General features: G+C 43.0%; 1 protein-coding gene across 2 annotated transcripts in view; it reads right to left on the bottom strand.

Annotated features, from left to right (window-relative positions):
* SOBP (sine oculis binding protein homolog) overlaps window positions 1-22785 on the bottom strand; it is a 112806-nt gene that overhangs the window by 48231 nt on the left and 41790 nt on the right. The window contains exon 5 of one of the 2 annotated variants that reach the window (XM_008637755.2): window positions 679-774. The exons of the other annotated variant lie outside the window; for it this stretch is intronic. Coding sequence (XP_008635977.1) covers window positions 679-774 — 96 coding nt within the window. The remainder of the gene's footprint in view (window positions 1-678; window positions 775-22785) is intronic. 2 annotated transcript variants of the gene reach the window in all.

The raw sequence follows: 22785 nt of genomic DNA, 5'->3' as shown, positions 1-22785 counted from the left end.
ATTGTATGAGCCATTCCGGCTTGCTTTTAATCTCGTCTAGCTGCAAATGCTAAAATGAACAGCGAATTAACCCTGCCTTGGAACAGAGATTCTTTCACAGCTGATATCATCTCTCTTATGGCTTGTAAACACTCCAGGCTCCCTGTATGTGCTTTCCTGGCTTTCGCTCTTTCCCCGCAGCAGAGGAGAGGAATGGAGAGGAGAGGAGTGGAGAGGAGAGGATGCTTTGGATTGCATGCAGCTAAGAAGGGGAGGAATAGGCGAGCTCTAAAGGGAGGATTGCCTGTTAGCACAATGAAATGCAGTGCTGCCACCTGAAAACAAGGCAGAGATAAAAGGTGGATGGGAGAGTGAGTTTTGGGGCACTTTTGAGGAAGGGGGGGGGGCTTTCTGTGCAGCTCCAGCCACTCCCTGCATGGCTCTCCCTGATTTACCAGTGCAAGTCAAGGTAGTAAGACAAGGCCATTCACGTGCTGACATCAAATATAAGATATTTTTCAAGCAATTTGAGATCTTAAACTGTTCATGGATAGCAGAACTAGCATTAGAACGTGAAAACAGTAAAAAAACCTATCATATTTCGTAATGTATGTCATAATGAACAAAAGCCTTTAAAAAAAACGGTTTTCACTGTGCTAAAGTAACAATCTAGACTTGTTGTAAGTATGTTATTCTTACAAGTAGTTCGCAGTTATTCTTGAAGGCAAGTCTTGGAGTTTCCTTAGCATAGTGCTGCTGGGGAAAATTTTCAGCATGTCCATCTTCATCTCTAGCCTGAAGGGAAATATAATGGCCTATTTAGGGACTTACAAATAATGGAAGGAAAAAAATAGCTAAAAGCATAACAGCTCAGATCATTAAAACAGACGGGAATCCCAAAATACAACATTATTAAAAAGTTTCTTTAAATAGTCAGTACACCTTTTAGATACGAGAACTTGGGATGCTGTTTTCTTACATAGCTTAGATTGAACATGCAAATTCATTGTGGAGTAATAATTAAAACAACAAAAGACAAAACCAAAATGAAATATTTGAGCTGGAAACTGTGAGAAACTCAGGGTTTCAATTTACTCCATTGCATTTTTCAGGATTACATTACATATGTACTTGTTTAAACTTTTTGACATGCTTAAGTGATCCCTAGATAATGTACTTGTATTTTCAGTTTAACAGTAAGGCCAAAAAAAAAAAGTTTTCATACTCATAATTTACATGTAATACTATTACAAATAAATTGATTCCCCCTCCATGTTTTAAGTGAAGCTTTGAAAGGAGCAATCATCTAGTGAGAACAATGATCCTTCAGTCAAATGTGGTCAAAATATTTAATGACAAAGATGCATTAAAAGTTACTGGTTATTTGTAACTACGCTGTTAATTAAGAAAGCTGAAGTTTAAATGGAGACATTACCAGAGCCCATTAGCAATCCTGCTCGCATATAGTATTTTTCCCTTCTCATCTCGAGCATTTTCTGCTTTTGAGTTAAAGCAAAAGGGAGAAGCAGGTGAAAGGAGGAGTGTCAGCAATACGCTCATTACACTGTTCATTTGAGTGACACTTGCACTCCGTTCCGCTCCATCTCATCTGATTCCTGACTGTTCGCTCTCTCCCTCTCACAGCCTCCTGAAATTCACAGCTGAGCTGTCTCCCTCACATATGGCTTGCATATAATTATGCACATTCCATTTTACACTGCATTAAAATGATGAGCTCCTGGCTCCCTGCCAACCTATTTAAATCAGCCCCTGCCCAAAGAAGCCAGGGAGAGGAGGAGGGCAGAGGCGGGGTGACCAGATCGGGGGCGAGGGGTGCGGGCAGAGGCAGCGGGGCAAGGAGCAGGTACCCTGCTCCCCATCCCTCCTGCTGCCCCGTGTGTGCTCCTGGGGCGGGGGTGTCCAGGGATGCCCAGGTGCCATCCGGGCACACCTCGGCGCCTGTGGCAGCACTGGCATATTGCTCGCCCCTTGCGCAGCGTGAACCGCCTGTCGTCGCATGTCACACGCCCAGCACTCAGGCTTTTCAGCGTTGGCATTCATGAAAGATATTTACACCTTGCAGGCTCTGTGACTTGTTTGTCTTCAAACAGGCTTCTGCCTCTCCCCGAGGAGACGGGGTGGGAAAGGGGAGACGTGGGCTAACAGTACTGTCGATTTTTAGGAAAACATGAAGGGTCTGCACCTCAACGAAAGCCCCTTGACTCCAGCAGGCTCTGACTCGGGCCTCTGCTTGCCAGCCATGGGGCGTGAACACAGTTTGCCCAACAGAAAATGCCATTTTTAACAGTGCAAAATTAGTCCAAAGGTGTATTTTGAGAAGTACCTAAAAGTGATGATTATTACAAGAACTGGGAAGTGGGAAACAAGTTTATTCTGTTTCTAGCAGTTTATAGGTATTTTCATTCTACACCCTCAATAGTTATGGGGTAAAAAATGTTTAAAATTTTTCTTTAAAACCACAAGAAAGAGGATTCCTGAGCATCTGAAATCACTCTTATATTGACAAAGGTTTAAATGCATTCTTATTATTAGTTTGAAACTGAAACCTCTCTGACACAATTTGTCTACCTCCATGCTACATGGAATACAAAGTTCAAATCTGTATTTTCTGAACCTCCCCCCCCCCTTACTCTCCCTACCCAAATTCTCATTCTGAAAACAAACTTTGTCCTTTCCTCTCCTCCATGAAGGAATATGGGCAACTCACTGAAGCTCTTCCAGGTCATCTAGATGACAACTGGGGGATGAATGCCTTAAAAATGCCTTGCACAAATAGAAACAGACCTGTCAGCTCAGGAAAACAGATGCCAATGGGATGCTCAGTGATGGACAGCTAGGGAGATATTGGTGGGGCACAGGTGTTGTGTGGGGCTCTGAATCGCTGTTGGTGCCCCCAGATCCCTGAAATTTTATCTTGGCACCACGCAATACATTGTGCATGTGACGGCTGGCACACTGTAACCTGCCAGTGACCCTCTGGAGCGTTATCTTGCTGCACACACACACCTTGTAAAACAAATGGATATCAGGGTGTTTGCAGTGCATCTGTCAAAATATAGAGGCAAACCCCACTGACCTTGACCCGCTTACCAAAACTACCAGTTACACAAAGGTTATTCACCCCTGCTCGTGGCAACATGCCCCTGCTCCTACTGATCCAAACTTTGCTTTATTTAATTTTGGATGTCACTGAAATTTCTAGTATCAAAACCTGTTTAGCTACATACTGCCATAATTTGCTCAGGCAGCAGAAATATACCTAATTTAGCTAGCTGGTTTCCATTGTGAAAAACACCTACTCTGACCAGGACTAACTCTCCAGTATCTTAACATTAATTCATTACTACCATACTCCAGTTGTAAATAATTTGCAGAAGGAAACACTCTTAAAATGTTCATCCCTGTTCTAAGCACATTAAAAAAGTGGATCAGAATTTATCTTGCAATGGTAATATTGTGATATAGCTGTGCCTACACTGACCCACTCTCAACCACTGCTGCACACCAGTGACTGCCTTGGTTCCCCAGCATCTCAAGCTCACTCGCAGCAAGCCGGCATCTACAGCTTTGCCATCAGGCCTGGCTGCCATGGGAGGCTATTGTTGAAAAGAAAACAACGGCAAAAAAACGCAAGCCAAATCTGTGATCACTCTGATTTTTTTAAAAAAAGCTTTAATACTGCTAAAATCATTATTGGAATGCTCTCATCAAAAAATGTATGTCCGAACTGCTAGATGTGATTGATTGCATGTATGTAATATATGGGACAATATGACTACTCTCACAGTACTTTTTGTTCCAGGACAAAAAAGGCATCAGCTCGTGTTCTGAGGCCTGGAACCATGGTTAGCACTGCTAGTTTTATCAGTGCAAAACTGCTGCAACTTCACTGTGGCAGTGCCTCTCCTGGGATTTACTGAATCTCCTAATTCAATACCCTCTACTGGCAGACAGCCGCCTTCCCGTCAGCTGCATGGGATCCGAGAGGGAAACCTGCCCATCGCCAGCCCCTGGGGACACCGGGCTGGACACTTGACAAGACCAGTGGCACATACACACACACACATCACCTTACTGCTACTGCCAGCATAGAGCACATTGCCCAAGGAGCAGTGTTGGCAAAGAGGATCTAGTGAGGAAATGGCAGTTGACTTGGTGGAGGTGGTCTGGCTGTAAGGTCAGCCTGATGATCGGTTGTGTGGGAAATCATGGCCTTTAATTGCAGGTTAGATATCAGGAAGCCCTTCTTAATGACAGGTACAGCAAAGCACTGGAGCAGATTGCCTAAGGAGACTGTCAAAGCCCCATCACTGGACATTTTTAAGAGCAGATGAGGCAAACATCTGCCAGGAATGACATACATGGAGTAGCTCCTGATGTGGGGAAGCTGGACAGATGAGAGCATCTCCTGTCCTAGGTCCCTTTTTTCTCTGCTTTCTACTGCTGAGCTTTGAAAGAAAATGGCAGGAGGCTAAGGAAAAAAAAATTAGAAAAAAAAACAAACCAGAAAACAGGATCTGAAAGGACCTCTCTGAAAATAGCACAGCTTTTGATGTTCAGAGATATGTCTGCTCATTAATAAGTGCATGATGACAACTATCTTTGGCTACAGAAACTGTGCTATTTGCTCGTAAGCCAGCCAGCCTATATTTGTGAAAGATGCCAATAGTTTGGAAACAGACTATATATTCAGTCAAGATTCCTTTTTTTAACACAACGGAGGAAGAACAATCTACAGCAGAATTTCATCCTCTCCAAGGAGCGTGGATATTTGTTTCTCCTTATTCTCAGAAGAAAATTATCTTGATCCAGACAGAGGATTTCTTAGCTTCAGTGTAAGTCTTTTTATGCAGCTTTAGCCTTGGAAGAGGAAATCTGTGCTTACATTTTAATATTAAGGGCAGGATCTTATGATAGTATAAGTCACAAGGCAGGTCGAACCAAATAATTTATTAAGATGGAACTTGCTCATTCAAAGCTTCCACTAAAATGGGACAATGCATTTGCAATGAAATCCTACTGCTTAGTCCACAAAACTTTAATGCCACTTAACCAAAACCACCTAACATTAAGAGCAACAGTCACTTGAGTAAGGCAGAGTGACAGAATATTAGTCTGCTTACTAGGGATAAAATTGCCGCCTAATTTCCATAAATGTCCTTTGAAACAGATGAAACACGGGAATGTTACCCCCAGATATGTTAAAGGCGGCAGGCATTAGTTGGATGTCTCTAGTAGGACAGAAAAGAAGCTGCAAGGAGCTGAATAGCGTTGCTATAGAAGTGCAGATGACTGCATGGAGGCTCCTGTCCCGTGGTGATGAACAGAGGAAGTTCACATCACCCTTAATACTATTGTCTCCAGAGGCTGGCTGCAGATGGGAACTGAAAGCTGTGCTTCCGTTTTCCACCACAAAGGTTATCTTTCCTTTCACTGAAACTCGAAGGAAATCCTCAGGGAGACCCTAATCCTTGAAATTCTAGTTCCTGTTCATTTCTGTTGTCCCAGATAATCAATTATCATGCTCGCTACATTCACTGCACCAGCAATAGTAAAAATAGTACTAAACTTCCACCTGCTGGGTATATTTTTCCCAGAAATATGAACATACTTGCTGTCGTGGTGGGGGAGCCCAACATCAGGGTCCTGGGTGGTGGTGCTGTGCTGGGAATGGAACAGGGCCAGGGAAGACGGTCCAGAGAGGATGTTCCCTGGTTCAGCAACCACTCAGTTACAGGAATGAGCCAGCCCTCAGCTCAGAGAAAGTCTTCCCTCAGGAAAAGCTCCCACTAATGTTTGATGAGAGGTTTGCTCTTCACAAGGATTTCAGGATTTTCCTGAATCACAGAGTGATGGAATAAGCGGTATTTATTTGCTTGTTGCCTCTCTCAGCTGCACTCTATTCACTAATCTCCACAGTTGTAGTATTTTACCACTCCAAACCTCTAAAATCTTCTCAAGCTTTTTGAAAAAGTCCCAGGTATTTTGAAAACATGTCAAAACCAGGTTGCATAAAATCTCCCAAGACTCAGATCAGTGAAACGGAAGGACCAAAAACCACACTGGTTGTTTATCAAGCTGTTATCATTTACATCCCACAAAAATTGAGGTTATCCCTTTTGCCTGACCTCCTGTGACCAGTACAGGTTAGAGGTAACCACCCTACCCAACATTTTCCAGCCTGGGGTCTCTTTACCAGCAGTGGCTCTCTGCACACTTGGTGGTGGTCTACGGAGAGCTTGCAGGTCACATGCTACTAACTCCCCTTGTTTCCAGCTGCTAAAATGCATTTAAAGACAGCTAAAAATACATTAAATACTTTCCTAACATTATTTTTCCATGTAAGCAACTGCTGTAGTCACCACAGGAATGTTATTTGATCGCCAAGGGGAGGGGAAGTGGTCCGCGAGACAATCTGTCTACTGGAGGTGATCTACAAAGTTAAAAAGAAATTCGGAATATGCCCTCTTGTAACTTCTTTATTAAGTATGCAAAGAAAAACCAGAAGGGCTTTTGCTGACTTGTTGCCTCCTCTTCTCTCCCCAAACACGCCACATGAACACATGTACCAACACACACGTGCACATCTCCACCCAGTACTTAAGTTAGGAACCGAGACCTTGTTTATGCTGGAAGAAGGCACCAGTGGACAGAAGCCAGCCGAAAGGCATCACCGTGACAAGCCAAACCTTGGGACTGCACGTGCAGCTCTTCCCAGGTCCTGAGAAGAGGGCCTACTGCAGGAGACAGGTTTTGTTGCCGTTTTGTTGCCTGGGATCTCTCCACAGACTTCCTTGAAGTCTCCCCCTAGCACTCAGCTGCTCCTGGCTCCTACACATTAGAGTACATACTATACAACTGTGGAGTCCCTTTCCCAGAGTGAAGTTACATGGTCCCCAAGAAGGAGCAAAGATATCCCTGCAGAGATGCAGTCCCTAAGGAGTTGCAGAGCCTGAGGTGCAATCCCCTGCAGGCATCCTCAGCAAGACAAGGGTCCCTATCATTGTCACAGCTCGTGCTCACAGCTGCTCTTGCCTCACTGTGACATGTCCAGTACAGACAGTGATGAATCTAGACCCAAACTCTAACCTTTGTTCAAACTTCAGTTGCCATTTCAAAGGCAAATACAAAATCTGAATGCAAAACTACTAGTGGCAGACTGGATTAGAAACACATCTCTAGTCCACATGTTTAGGAGAAGGTTTGGTGTGGAAGTGACTTCAGGAGCCAGCAATCTGGCCAGTGTGATTAAGCCCTGAGAAAATACATAATTCTGAATATCCTGCAAACTTCTCCACTGTGCTGACAGATGAAATACTCCCTGACTTCAAAAATAAATAGTCACCAGGTCAAACCTGCTATTCTAACCAAACCCAGCCCACACCACCTCACCATCCCTTTCTGAACACATGTAAAATCTCCTGACAAACAGGCAGTTTTGCTGAGAAAAGCCGACCCAGAAAAAATGCATTACAACAAAGAAGGAGAAGGTGCCAAGCTGTGGAATGATAGGGCAGTGTTTCTGAAATTATCCTTGTCAAAGCAACTGAGGACTGTCACGTTCATTTTCTTGCATAACTGAAGCACATTAAAAAATCCAAACAAATCTGCCTGCAAATCTGAAAAACAGTTATTTAAGGATCTTTTCTTTTTTTTAATTTTTTTTTTAATGTTTGTCTTCCACAGGCTATGGTTCTGAATGGTCCAGCTTTATGTATTAAATTTTTCACTCAGGATTTCATGGTATAAAATTCTCCACAGTGTATGTTTAAAATGCAAGCTGCAAACTCCATTATAATGTAAGGAATATTATAAGTGGATCAAAAGGAAATACTAATAACAGTACTACTCTAGTGCCTGCTAAAGTAATAACTTCCATCCTACTTCATTTAAAACTTACACCAAAAAATGGATTCACCTTTCTGGATTCTATAAACATTTTCCTCCCCTTCCCCCAGTTTTGCTTCATATACTTTGTAGAAGAACCCTGACTTCCTGCTGGACTTCTCATCCTTCTAGGAAAAATCAGGATTTTCTTTTAATACAGTTTGCAATGCTGTACATTTTTGGCCCTTTCTACCACAGTCATAAAATACCTAGAAAAAACTGGTGATCATTTTCAGCCTCCCAGTACATCCAGAAAGAGCAACTGAAGCAAAAATAGCAGTGTCTACTGCCCTGGATCGCTTTTCTGATTTTTGTAGGAAGAGGAGTAGAAGGTTTGAAATGTTAAATGACTCAGGCCCACAAGCAAGCCGAGGTGGTACAGCCTTGATCCAGTTGCTCAAGCAGGGAACTGCCTAATGGTCTCAAGTGAAAACTCTGCATTAAACCTCATATTCCCACTGCATTCCAGGCTTACAGACTTTTCCTTCCTCTATCGGCCAATACCCGGGCAGTTTCTGCAGCTTTCCCACCTTCCGCAGGACTGCGCTACCCTTTCCCTGACAGCTCATGGCATGGTGATGTATGAGAAGTGTTCAGGTGGCTGCCTCAAAAGCTAATTTTTCAAACTGCACAAACCTTTAACCATATAATAAATTTTTTATAACCACTTCCAAATTGTCAAAGAATAAATATAATAACAAACACATAACATTGAAGTAATTTGAAATAAACTTTGTTTATTGCCCCTTTGAACATTTTTTCAGCAAGTCACAGCTGCGTGGGATCTTCATAAACGTGAGCCTATCCTGCTAATCTCCCTCCTGATTCACGACAGGCCGGATCCAGAGACACTAATGGACCATGCCTGACAGTTATTGCAACATATTCAATACACGGCCTAAAATATGGCCAGGAAAGAAATGAAAATATACTACAGACTTGCCAGTAGCTTCCATTTTTGTAACGGGTAGCTCGCACCAGCATAGTCAATAAGCATTCCCTCTCTCTTCACATTCCCTGATTATTATCGTTTATGAGATAAAATCAATTTCCAAAGTATTCTGCGTGTTTCACTGTCAGGTAGCTCAAGTATCCCTTGTCACCGCTGCCATTTCTACAAGGGTTCCCCTGTCCAGGTGACAGATTTGGGCACAGGGCAAGCACACATTTCCAATGAGCCTGCCAGAGAAGCAGGGAGACAAATCACAACACCAAGGAGGAAAAAAAAAAAAGGAAAAAAAATCCCAAAACAAACACCAGAAAAAAAACCCACCAGATGTTGGTAAGGTTTAGCTAAGGCTCACAGACCAAACAAATCACTGTCCCTAGTGAATTTGTTTCAATGCATTTGCGTATTTCAAGCTTTTGCATTGTTAATACCAGAGCAACAATGCGGATTTTCTCTGATTGCAGTGTCACATATATGATTAATCATCTTGACTCAGAGCATATTTTTTTAAAGCAATTGCAGGCTGGTTTAATGAACTCCTCTCCTACTGGCTTTTATAGACTAGTCATGATCAACATACCATTAAGATAAACCTTGTGCCCCATCCCTCCCCCCTCTGACAGCTTGCCTTATTTGCCTCACAACAGTCAATATCCAATTAAGAGGCAACGGATTTGATCGATACAGAAGGTAACAATAAGACTTAAACAGCTGGCAAATTCTACATGCACTCTTTTTCTTCAATTCCCATCTTCGTGATACAGAAACGCTTCTGTGCTTTGAATAAATGTAGAGAAGGAAAAACAATGGCCAGATCTGGCTGGTAAAGCTTCCCCTCAAATGGGCTGTGTCTGCAAGCTACTGTACAGCCATAAATGCTTGTCTGGGGTCACTGCAATACAGGCATGATCCTATTCTCTCTATTTTCTGTGGCCTTTTAAAGGGTGAAAATAGAAATCTCTTCCTGATCTGGTTACAAGCCACATGTCACGTGGGTCATTCACACATGAAAATGGAGGGGCTGTAATATTATTAAAGCAATCATTTATGAGCTGGGCCAAGGGACCACTGGTCTGAAGAGGGGGGCAAAACCCAACAGGAACTGAATGTAGGCAGGAGAATGGGCAAGGAGAGGGTGAAAAGGAAGAAAGGGAAGCTTTGATACAAATGACATATTCCACAACCTTAATATCATCTCCCAGTCTTTCTGCCAATGATGAATGGCTGCAATAAAAGGTGGGATAGTGGCACATACAAGCAGAGAAAAAGCAAAACCTGCCTGGTGGTGAGGACAATTCATTTTAACTCCCAGCAGCCCAGCTAGAGGTCAGGGACTGAGGTCGCAACATTGCCACTGCCTTTGGGTCTAACACCAGGTACAATACTTCCTCCTCATCTCCCAACACCTCTTTTTGAGGCTTTAATTCAAAGTTTTGCTTTCAAAGACGTTTCACAGAGCGCTAGGCTGGTACAGTCCAAATGAGGAACCCCTCCTTTTTCAGGATTTCCACTCCATTTTAAATAAGAACTCATGACCGTGTGGAGTGCCACACTCTCACTGACAAATGGGACCTAACCCAAACACTTCTGAGCTTGCTCCCAACACTGGCAGAAAGTTATTCCTAAATTACAGTGGCATGCCTGTGTTCTCTACTGCCCACTGCAACCCTCTGTCATTGGGAGGGATTCCAAGAACATACATCATGTCTAAAACCAGGAAACTGTCTGTTCAAACTCATAAGAAAGCTCAGAGCGCACAGATCTTTTCAGGCAATGGAAGGGAACCGACCATAATTTATCTTCCCAACTTGCCTTGGGATTTGAGAAGTCCCATTCTGAGTTCTCCTTTCTGTCACAATAAGATGGAATGTGCTGAAAAACACCTCTGTCTTCCCAGCTCCCTTCACTGCAATCTTCCACGGGGAGTGGTTGTGAGTAGATCTTTGGCCAGGTTTCTGAATCTAAAGTAATCCACTTCTAACTGTTCCCAGCAGTTTACTCCAGGCCTCAAGGTTTATCAGAATACATCTTTTTTTCAACTCTGTGCATTGCTATTACAGAAAAAAAAGATTATACTACTTTAACTCTTAAATATAGACGTAAAAAATGAGGACGCTTCCACTTGAAAAAGGAACAGAAAGAAACACATTTTTCTGTCTTCTGCATTCAGGCAGGTGGCTCTGCCCCTGACTCACCTGGCCCCTCACCACACAGTAGAAGTCTGCATGTTTTGCCATGTAATCCTGTAATCCTGATTTTGATGGCTGGACTTGATGACCGATTTTGACTGTTGGACTGATGATATTAAAGGTCTTTTCCAACCTTAATGATTCTATGATTCTCTTTTCAACTTCTCACTCTCAGCTCCTGTCTTGAAAAGCATCCCTTAGAGCTTCACCAGACTCTGCAAACTCCCAGTTAGCACTAGATGTCTCCTCAGGCATATGTATGAGTATTTACATGCCACCTCTACCATTTCATGGTGGCACTGTCAGCTTTTTAAAACTTCCATGTGTTTATTCCAGACTCTTATGTGTTTGCCCCTTAGATAGCTCCTACTTGCCAATATATACTGCAAATACTTAGCCAATAACCTTGCTTACAGCCCTGACCTTCTTCACTGTTCTGTGGACTATTCAGCGTCACCTCAAATGTGTCACCCATTGTGTTGCTGGGCCTGCTGAAATCCAGCTGTTGGCTTGTACAATAGGTCTGCTGCCACAGGTCTGTCTCATTTTCCTCAAAAACAGAGCTATTGCTTCTACAGGGAAGAAAAAAGATGTGGATAGGACTCCTCCACAAAACTGGTACCACAGCTGCAGAGCTGGGAGCTGCCAAAATCACACCCCGGCACCGTGAGTGCCCCTGGGTCCTGCATTCGAGGGCTGGACTTAAGGCAGCCTGGTGAGCTTTGCAATATTCAGAGACCAAAGTACTCCTGATGTTTCTCCGCTCCTGGGCTGTACATCGAATGCTTGCCTCTCCTGTCTCCAGCACAGGGACTAATCTATCTCAGTTTAAGGCTCAATTGAAAGGATGTTCCTGTCTAAGAAGAGTTTGGAGAAACCTGCAGAAAGGTGGCCTTTGGTCTATTATCCACTGTGCACAGCTCCACAAATTCCCCATTGTTTGACTGAGATACAGAGGTCTCTGTCTTGGTCACAGAGTATATTGCAGTAGGAGGCAGCAAGGCTTGGAGGAAACTGGTGCTCTAATTACTACCACTACATGAAAGTACACACGCATCAAGCAAAGAACCAGCTCTAAATAAACACTTTAAGCACATTCTTACTCTACTAAATATTGCTGCTACCTGAAAAACTTCATGTAACTTTCTATTCCCTGACTTATTCCACTAAAATTCAAGGCCCCATTCTCTTGCCTGCATCCAGACCACTTTGCATCAGCTTTCTAAAGCACAGGAATGGTCTCAACTTCTGTTGTTCTTTGTGCACTTTTTCCATCTGTGCCTAAAGGTACTCTAAAGTGAAGAAAGCACCTACTTGCCCCTCACACAATCATGAGTGAAGTTAAGCTTAGGCAAAGGCCAGAGCTAACAAGATAACCACTGGGGTAGTGACAGATGTTCAGCCTAACATAAGATTGAGGCCAGTAGACAGGAAAATCCATCTGTGTTTCCCAGTACTACTAGCAGGAGGAGGACTGTGGTGGTAGCCATCATCTTTTCATTAGCAACAGGCTGGTCAGAGAGAAAAGAAGCCGAGGAATCATCTTTTCATATGCAGAGTGTGAGTTCCAGGAACAGAATTACCATTTCAATTAATTGCATCTAACTATGTAATTAATGTTCGTGTCAGTTTATTACAGGCATCTTTACCATCGATGCTGTGAAATGCAACTTAGTGACTTTTTTTGTGGGGAACGAGATGGAACAACCATTTGTCTCACTTCCATTGTTTATATATTAATCGTTAAATTGTTACTAGTATTATTAATCTCATTATCCTAATTACATGTGTTCTGTCTTTTTAGAGTAGCATTCCCTCCAGAATTAGACTGTTTCACACATCTCCATTGTTCCTCTCCCTCAGTTTAGAAACTTGATGGGGAATCACTGGCATCGAAGAAAGGTGAAATGAGTATTGAGCACAAGAAGCAGCAACATCAGCTGCTTAGCAGGAAGGGGAAATCTATGAGTGCTCTTTAACAACCGGCACACTTCACAGCATACACTGGCAGAACATTCCACACGGCAGGAGGTGAGCCTTAAAAAAATTGGTCCACTATAATCCTTTAAAAGCAGCCTGGGTCTCTTTCTGGAAGTCTAGGTCATGTGCCTGGCACTGCCTCATATGGTGTCTCTCTTCCGCCATTTGTTTATTTGCTTCTGGCAGTTTTGGCAGTGAGGTATCGGAGTGAAATGCACACCACTCCATACATATGGTGGGAAGAATCTAGTGCATCAGTTGAATGCATACTGTACTGTATACACATTCTGTTTTATCTCTGAGCACAGCTGTGCTGTAAAAGCTTACAAAATGTGAAGCCTTCTGTGCAGCAAAAACATCGACAGGAGAAGCTGGCCTATAACTTATTAGGTTGTGACACAAGCCAAAAAAAGCCGGAGTTACAGCTGACAACTCCTGGCATCGTGATGAAAAGCACAGTGGCTCAAGTTAGAGAGGGAGTGTCAGCCCTAGCTTCATGTTTTGGACTTTCACTGCCACGGGTCACAAATAGCATTGCTGGTTTGTTGTAGGACAATGATTCCCAATCCCAGTGCATGGCTTCCAGCTAGTGACTGAAGCAAACAGGCAAATCATCCCCCCGGTGCCCCACTGAGCTTGCAGGCAGCTTGCACTAGGAAGGGATTCAAGGAGGGGGTGGGCAAGAGCCAAAAAGCAATTGTGCCTCTCTTCCTCGCCTTGCACAGCAGCCTTCAAGCTGGTATCAGTCCTGCATTCCCTACTCCCCCTGCAAATTGGACTGAAGGTAGTGGAAACACATGGTAGGAAATTCTCCTGCACTGGTTGAAGCAGATGTCTGGTAGACTTCTTTTTACCACAACCTTGAAACAGGGACTCTGTATCTAAATCTGAACCACGTGCATAACTATCTGCAGTATCCCAACTGTCTGAAGGCCAGGCACTGACAGCACTTGGGGGGGTCCTTAAGAATGGCCACTCTGGGTCAGATCTAAGGTACCTTAGCTCAGGTTTGTGTCCAGCAGCAGCCAGTATCACCCTCTTGAGGAGAATCTGAGGAGCAATGGGCTACCAGTCCTTCCAGAGGTACAGACCTGCCCTGAGGGCAGTGGGAACGGGTGTGTAAGAGGTTTGATAAGTTAGTTTGGCCTGTGTGTCCACAGTTCCTGGATTTTTTCACATATATCTCTGTGAAGTGCTGAGTTAGGTGAGATCATAGTACATCTCCCTCCCTACCTACTGACAGACTCCATATGTGCATGTATGTGTAGGCAGAGGAAGTGTGGTGAGTAAAAAAAAACAGAGAAGGGAAATGCAGGTGAGATGGCATTTTTAGGATGCAGAGGAAGTGCCCTGATAAGAAAGCCATGACTGAAAACATCACATTTGCTTCCCAATCCATAGGAATGAATTTCTTATGCAGCTGAGTGCTGGACCTGTCAGGGCTGACCTGTGTTGCCTCCCATGGATGCTGTGAGGGCTCCCCAGCTGTAGAAAAAAATCCCTCCTGTGCAGCCTCTCTACTGCCTGAGGTGACATTGACTCTCAAGGTGGGCTTCTGGCTTCAGCAGCTTCCTTGACAGATACAGGTTGTGGAGAGTATCCCACAAGCACTCATCCAGGGGAATCACACCCTTTTCTGCTCCTCCCAGAAACTTATTTTTCTCAAGCAGGACTCCACCTGATTCCAAGGGAAAAGGGGAGCTTAACCCTCCTGTCAACAGGAGCTGAGGGAGAAAGTCATCCCATAAGGAAGCTTTCATCTAGCTGCTACTTCACCTCTCAGCTGAGAGGAGACTTCCTTCCTCTAGTACAGTCATGATGGCACCTCCAAACTCTCTCCTGGGGCTGCCCAAAAGGCATTGCAGGAGTCCTGCAGCAGGGCACTGGCCCTGCAGGGGATGAAATACAACCCCCAGCCAGTTTTAGCCTGTCTGCCTCGTCTCGTGGGACCACAGTTGCATGGCTTTTACATTGCACTCTGTCCACTGCCTTCTTCCTGCCCGGCTACTCCATGGCAAAGGGGAAGGGGGACACGACTGTCACACTTTTAGAGGAAGACAGACAAGAAAGAGCAATTTAAGGCCCAGTTAGACATTTTGTCACCTCTCCTATCAATTATACTAAAATAAAGGAGAAGCAAGGGAAGAGAAAAATAACAAGCTCTTGCCCCAAACTCTAATTGCTGCTGATGTTAGTTCATTTTCAACAATTGACTTTAATTGCATCTCCACACTGGGTAAACTTTCTTTTTCAAAAGTTATTTTAAATACATGGCAGACTGCTCCTTAAAACCTGGCCATGGTCTGCACTAAAGGAAATAGTATAAATGAAAGGCAATCAGAGCTTTGGAACAGTTCCTACATAAGATATTCAAAAACAAGGACTTACCCACTTAAATTTAAAAAAAAAAGAGAGACAAGGGATGTGATAGTAGTCTATGTAGTATGCTATATTTTTATGATACCAAAAAAACCTTCCCATATTTTTGTTACCAAAACAAAAGTAGCTAGTAGCTATCCATTAACTATCCACTGTTTCTCTCAATGTAAAAAGCTAGAGTTTCAATAAATGTGCAAAAAATTTACAAAATAAGTCTTTGCAGAACAAGCCACCAAGCTGACTGGTGTGCAGGTCAAAACCATGCACTAATCCAGGAGAAGTGTAATGCCTTTGGAAGAACATATTCAGCTATTAACAACAACAGCATAAGCACTCCCACATGAGAGTAGTTCCAAGGAACCAGAAGAGATGGCCTCAAGGCAAGGAGCCCTGAGTCTGGCCTGCAGGCTGACCTCAGGTGGAGTTTTTGGACATTCATGCCTTCCTGCAGTCAAATTCTAGGAACTGATTTTGGAAATGGGAACTCTAGATCTGTTTTCAAACCTTGAAAGTAACCCATGGAAATTAGTTGGGGCTATCATTTCTGCCTCCAGAAAAGGGTAATTAAATTGTTTCTGAGGCTGGTGAGAAACTTCAGTGATGGGAGTTGATTTCAACATTTACAGCAAACACAGCTACACACTGGCTGAGAGGTGGAAGGGTAAAACACAGGTGTATGTATATCTCCTGGTGGTACGGGACACAGACTAGCTTTTCTTCTTATACTGCTCTAAGAAACACAGGTGTATGTATATCTCCTGGTGGTACGGGACACAGACTAGCTTTTCTTCTTATACATGCTCTAGGAAAGGTGTGTCACTGAAGGGCTTTTGAAAGCCAGGAGGTCACAGCTTTTCTGGCCTTCCAGCTGTCTGTTCATACCACAAAAAAAATTCTAGGAATCTACTCCTGTTGTGAGAAAGTTCAGCACTCTTGAAATTCAACAACTTTGAATATCCTGACTTGAGCCAAAATGAGACAACTAGATTTGAAACACATAAATATCCACAAGAAAACAGGCACATATAATGAGTACAACAGAAATAAATTTCACTCTGACTCCTATCTTTCTTTTCTTCTGTTTTACCTGCATTTGTGAGTTCAATTACATGGTCATCCAGGAAATCAACTTAGATCACACTCCTAGGGATACATGAAGCAACCAGAAATGTCATCACTCTTGTGATGGCTTTCAGCAGGGATTTAAATCTTTCTCTCTCAATCTAAGGAATGCAGTGTTGCTCAGAGGAATTCAGACAATTACAAATGAGCATCCTAGAAAACACCACTTCTGGAATGAGAGCTAGCTAAAATATTACCAGCTACTCAGAGATTTTACCTAAAACACATGATCAGGAAGGGAAAGGGCAGTTACAGATAATAGGAAATTAATTTGTCTAGACCCTCAGCAGGACCTTTAACACATGCTTTACTAAAAATGGGATTAAAAAAAAATACTAGTCTTGGACAGATTTTTAATAAACTTTGACACTACAGTTTTACTAGTTGTAAACAACTTTCAAAATCACCTTCAATAGCTCTATCAGTTTCTATACCCAAATCCACAGTCTCCTGCCACTGTCAGTCACTTGCTAGATAACAGGTGGAATGTGGTAACATTTACGGAGTTCTGGGACATGGAAAGTAGAATGTAGTAAAGGAAAAGAAGTAAAACCCTTGGCTGTATCACGATATGCCATTTCTCTTTAGCTGGTTCTGAGGAAAAGAGACAATGGCCTCACTATGTGCATAAATGCATGTATGAACATGAATCTCTAGGTTTAGTTCCACTACTCACAGGAAGTAATTGGAAACTTTAAAGTTAGTTAACATCCTAAACATCCTAAAACTACAACTGTTGTGAAGCAGCTACAACAGTTGCCTCACGAAAGGGTGGAGCTGCCACACATAGCTGTGGCTGGTCAAATGCTGTGAGAGCTCACAGAAGCCTATGTGGTTTTTATTTTCTTTTTCTATCATTTTTTCATCCCTCTTGGCCACCAGGTGCTAGTTGCTGTAGACAGATCAATGCAGGAAGCAGAAGTTCTACAGAAAAGGAGTTTCTAAACCACCCATGTTGGATAAACTAGATCAGATGAACTTGCTTTGTGTTTTTCACATTCTTGCTCATCCCCACACACACCAGGAAAACCTGTGTTATTCTAGATTGACTTAAATGGAACACAGAATGATAGGAGACCCATGTCTAGGCTGTGGCAGGGAACAGACCTGGAATACACACAATAAAATTGACAGGCTTGATGGCTGAATGGATTTAAGCAACAGCTGGAATCTGATGAGTCTAAAATCACAAGTAAGCTGATCAGGAGAATAAATCTTTCATGGATTACATTCAATTAAGTGCTCTCACATCACTGAGAGGCAGCTAGACATCCATGCACAATATATGCGAAAACTAACTGGGTTCCAGGTCCACCCACTGAGGCTGAAAGCACAGAAATCTGGGGTTTGTCTGCCAGGCTGGGTATTGGACAGGGGCAGTTAATGTGAAAAAGTGACCAATGCTTTTGTAAACTCCAGACATCCCTCCAAAGGTATCCTCTCTCCATACACGAAGAGGGATTGTCTTTAAACTGAAAGAGGGTAGGTTTATATTGGATATTAGGAAGAAATTCTTCACTATGAGGGTCGTGACACACTGGCACAGGTTTCCCAGAGGAGCTATGTATGCCCCATCCCTGGAAGTGTTCAAGGCCAGGTTGGATTTGGACCCTGAGCAACCTGGTCTAGTGGGAGGTGTCCCTGACTATGGCAGGGGAGTCAGAACTGTATGTTCTTGAAATTTCTTTCCAAAACAAACCATACTACAGTTCTCTGATAAGCACCCAGCTCCTTTGTATTTGTTACATGTAACATGCAGGAGATGGGCTGATTTCTAAAAGCTGCCACTCAATAAGAAAGACAGCAAATTTTTATGCCAGCTACTTATAGCCAAAGAGCAGAAAGTGGCAGAGCCAAGCCCATCATGCACACAAAGGCTTTCACTCCACAGGTTCCTGGGGCACAGAAGCTGTGGTGTTCTCAGAAAATGTGAAATAGCCTTCATGGTTGAAGATCAAGTCTCCGCAGTAAAACATCATGAAACAGTAAAGGCAGAGAGGCAAAGAACTGAAGCAAAATGAACCAACAACTGACTAGAAAGACAGCATGTCTCTTGGGAAAAGTGTTTAATTGTGACTGATTTTATGTTGCTAATATTTTTCATTCATTCCTTTCATTCATTTCTCATTTTTCATTAGAGGAAAGTTTTAAGAGGAACTGATTTCTTTCTGAAATTTCCCATTAAAAGTATGTCACAACAGTAATTAAGACAGGACAGAAGGAGATTGTGGTGTGGGTTCTAGATTTATACAATAGTGTTGGAGTGGGGAGCCCATGCAATTCCCTCTAACAAGGTCACTTGGGCTTGGATTTTCAGAAGACCTGGTATAAATTAAGTAAACAAGGTCCATTTTTGGGGTTTTTTTCAGGGAAATCAGTTGCTTAATTTTGTCTTGTGCTTTCAGAAATTTCAGGCTTGGCAAAAGGAGCAAAGGAAACACTTTCCTCATTCCAGAGCTGTGATGATGACAAGTCACAAATGCCCAGCTGCATCAGGGCTGCCGAGATGTGGTGTTCCTGTGGGGTGGCAGGATACCCTCCTGCTCCCTTCGTGGGTGCTCCGTGGAGGAAGGGGCTCATGTGGTGCAGGGTCACCCACCTGGCTTTCATGTGCTTTTGTGGGTGTTCTTCCTCTCCTGATGGGAGCATGCACCTCTCTGACTGCTACAGCTCTCGATCGGAAAGGAAAATAAAATGGCAGAAGCCCACCTTTCCTTGACATGTAGCTGTTTGTTTGTGGGAGAGGCTCCTCCCTGTGAAACTCTGTCCAAGCTGCAAATTCATTGCAGATCTCCAGCTGTCAGCTGGCCAGTTCACAATTACCTTAAACACTTTGACCCATACGGTGTCCTGAGTATCCATCAGGCAGCGGCTGCTGTCTCAGACCAGTTCTGACAGACGCCCCCTTTGACAGTTACTACATCAGATACGCTCGGCTTTGTTTTTCATTACAGCAGTGGCTTTCTGAGGCCAGATAGGGTTGTGCTTTGCTGTCTGTCTTATAAAATCAACCTGTAACTCAAAAATTAAGCTGTGTTTTTTCAAAGTTTTTTTACTCCTGGTAATAAAAATATCTGTGTGTCAGGCTTTCTTGACCATTACCCTGATGATTCTTACTGAGGTGGGAAGTCCTCTAGTCATTCTCCAGGCACACTGACAGGGACAAGATACATCTGGGTCAACACAGGAAGCACACAGAGCACGCAGAATCTCTTTGTTAAACAAGAAGGTGCTGTTTTTAACTACAACCTCATTTTAAGCAGAGGCCACTAGCCTCTATTCTTCAAGGAATAAGAGTAGTGTGATAAAATCAGCACCAGGAAGGACACAGGATTAGAAACCGGGGTCAGGGAACAAGGATTTAGGAAGTTGAGAAGGTGTCCCTAAATCTCAGAATATGCTCAGTTTCCCCAAACAAAAATCTACTATTGGGGTCTTGAAATCTGAGACTCACAATAGGAACACGAGCTCCGTCAAACCAGCCGGGTTTTCTGCAACTCTGACAAGGAATTTGGTGCAACAGCTCGTGAAAACAGGTGGTGAGTGTCCAGTTCAGACTGGGAAGTAGTGTACTACTGTAAAATTCCCATCTTCCCACCCCTTGATTTAAGAATTTCCGTGTCAAAAAAAATTGGTCAGCTCAGCAAAGAGACTGAACTATCTTGTAAAAGCCTTGTCTTTTTAATTGCAATAGCTGTGAAATACACAATGCATCTTTAAGGCATTACAGTGCTGGTAATATAAAAGAACTGAAATATTTGCCATTATCTTATCAAAATATCAGGTCTGCAACTTATAGGAATATTTTTTGAATGGTAAGCCAGAAAGACTTGCTTTTTCTTTCTTTCTTGGGTCACATTCACAGCAATGCAAGAGCAAAGAATAAGCCCCTCTGTCTTTTGCAGAATTGATTTGCTTCATGAAAAACCAAAACCCACTTTCTCTTGCCAGCTGAAATAGCTGCCATTGTATCCTTAAGTGATATCATTAAGAAACATGTCAAACAGAGAGAGATGTGTTTTTCCCAGGTATTCCTAAAGCCATTGAGTACTACAAGTCAGAGCTATGAAATTATACTGCACTACTCCAAGCATTTGTTTCTCTTCCCAAACAGAGCGTCATTGTTCTTATTTAAAGAAATAATCCTCACAAAGCTGAAATAATTATTCAGCCCAAACAGCCCATAGCAAGGGAAACAGTCTTTAGACAGCTGTCATGGCTCAGTCTTCCGGAAGCTTTGATTTTAATCAAACTCATTAAGGAAAGAAATTAACAGAAATTAACAGGAAAATATCATAATTTGTCTTGTTTCAGAAAGCTTGAATGGAGACAAAAGGCTCTTTAACATGACATGTAATGTGACCAGTCAAAACTCTCTATGTTGCTGAGTCTCGCAGGCTGAGTAAGTCCGAAGCTGCTTGTGCTGCAGCTCCACAGTTTGGTGCAGTGAAATGAAAATGGTAAATGAGAATACCCTGTCTTTGGGCACTAAGGAGCCTGTCTCCTAAACACCTGTACACTGTGTGCCCGTACAAGCATGCAGGAATGTTCGAGGTAATGAATATGCTACCTGCAAATATCTTAGAGTAATGAAAGATGAAGCGTAATAAACTCTCAAGAGAAGGAAACCATCTTATAGATAGTTCATGACAACTGTTTCTTTTTGCAATACTCTTCAAAGGAGTGGAAAAAAACTCCCACTTATCTTTTCAGATACATATTAGGTATCTAAGTAATCTCTGACTTCCCATTCAGAAGCACAAAAAGGAACATACCACCGTGGCTTTTAATCTGAGTGGAACTGACAGAGGAGCACATGGTGTTGTAAGCAGCTCAGAAAGGCAGCAATGAAAACATTGACACATCCAGGTTTAGTGTCCTCAGCCTCTCCTCTGGCTCTCACTGGCACACTCTTCCTTGACTGAGCCTGCTACGCTGCTGCCTCATCCCAGGAGAGAGCCACACACACCCATCCACAACATGGGACCGGCATCTGCTCAGTAGCTGGACTAAAATCCTGCCCTTCTGGAACCAACAGACTTTTACCTTTGACTTTCAAAGGGGCCAGGATTTAGACTGGAGATAGTTATGAAAAGGAAAGCCATGGTGCTTGGGACCAGAGGGAAGCAAAAGGGACAGCTGGAGAGCAAAAGGGGCATGACAATTCACAGATCACCTTCAGAAAATAAAATTTTCCCTGGAGTCACTATTTGTTCTTCATGGGGACCAGTTGTGTTTCTGCAGAAAACAACACCACCACTAAGAATCTGTTGAAAGCACATATATAAGCACTTGCCCCCTGCCACCTGCAGTGGCAGTCAGCTCCTGAGGCAGAGCCACGTTGTGCTGCCATTGTGCTATAAATCTACCGGCAAAACCAGGGCAATAACAGGGACACAGTTACTATAACTTCCTAGCACAAAGAATTTGTATAAGTATATATTAAAAGACAAGGTAGTGCTTCCGGGGGGGAAAAAAACCCAACTTGGTTCTATGGAATTGAGAAACAGTTTTCCTGTGATTTCCTGTGGAATTCACAGCAGGTGTCAGTGGCATGTAGGAAGTGCTGGGGTCCATGAGGGCAGATACAGAGAGCAGGTAGGACAGAAAGGGAAAGTCAAGGGAGTAATCAGAAGCTGTTGGCAGGAGGGAGACAAGGAAGGGCATAGGAAATCAAGAACTAATGGAAATGCTTTCGAGAGAAGTAAAAGGAGTTGAGCCCTCAGACAAAGCAATTCTTGAGAAACAGACAACAGCAGAATGACTCCTCCTCCAGTTCCCATAAAGCCTCAATGATAATACAAGCCATGGAGGATATGGAAACTGGGTCCTATCCAAATGGCCTCAGAACAAGCTGAATCTGTCTAAACTGGAATCACCTGGACCTTCCTTTACCCCAGCTGACTAGGAATCTGTTCCCAGCTTTTAGTTAGATAGTTCTCACCTGACAGTTATCCAAAATTGTATGCTGTTTCTAATCAAGAATACCAGCAACATCATTCATACTAACATGCTTAAAGCAATGGTCCACTTGTGAATACAGCTGTTCCAAAAAAAAAATACTTACTGTACAGAAATCACTCAAACTGATTAGAATGACCAGAATTCAACCCCACAATTCTATACACAATCTGGGAAAGTTTGTGGACTTTTACTTACTCTTTTAACTTTCTGAACTTCAACGAGTTGAGGAAAGCTACTGAAATATATCAAAAGAGAAAGTACCTCCTTACAGTCTCTCAGACTATTTTTTATATGCTTTTATCTAGTAACACTGTG

This window comes from Corvus brachyrhynchos, unplaced genomic scaffold, assembly GCF_000691975.1.
Source record: "Corvus brachyrhynchos isolate BGI_N302 unplaced genomic scaffold, ASM69197v1 scaffold14, whole genome shotgun sequence".
Taxonomy (NCBI): Eukaryota; Metazoa; Chordata; class Aves; order Passeriformes; family Corvidae; genus Corvus; species Corvus brachyrhynchos.
Note: the sequence above shows the minus strand (reverse complement) of the source record. Positions and strands in the feature narration are given on the sequence as shown.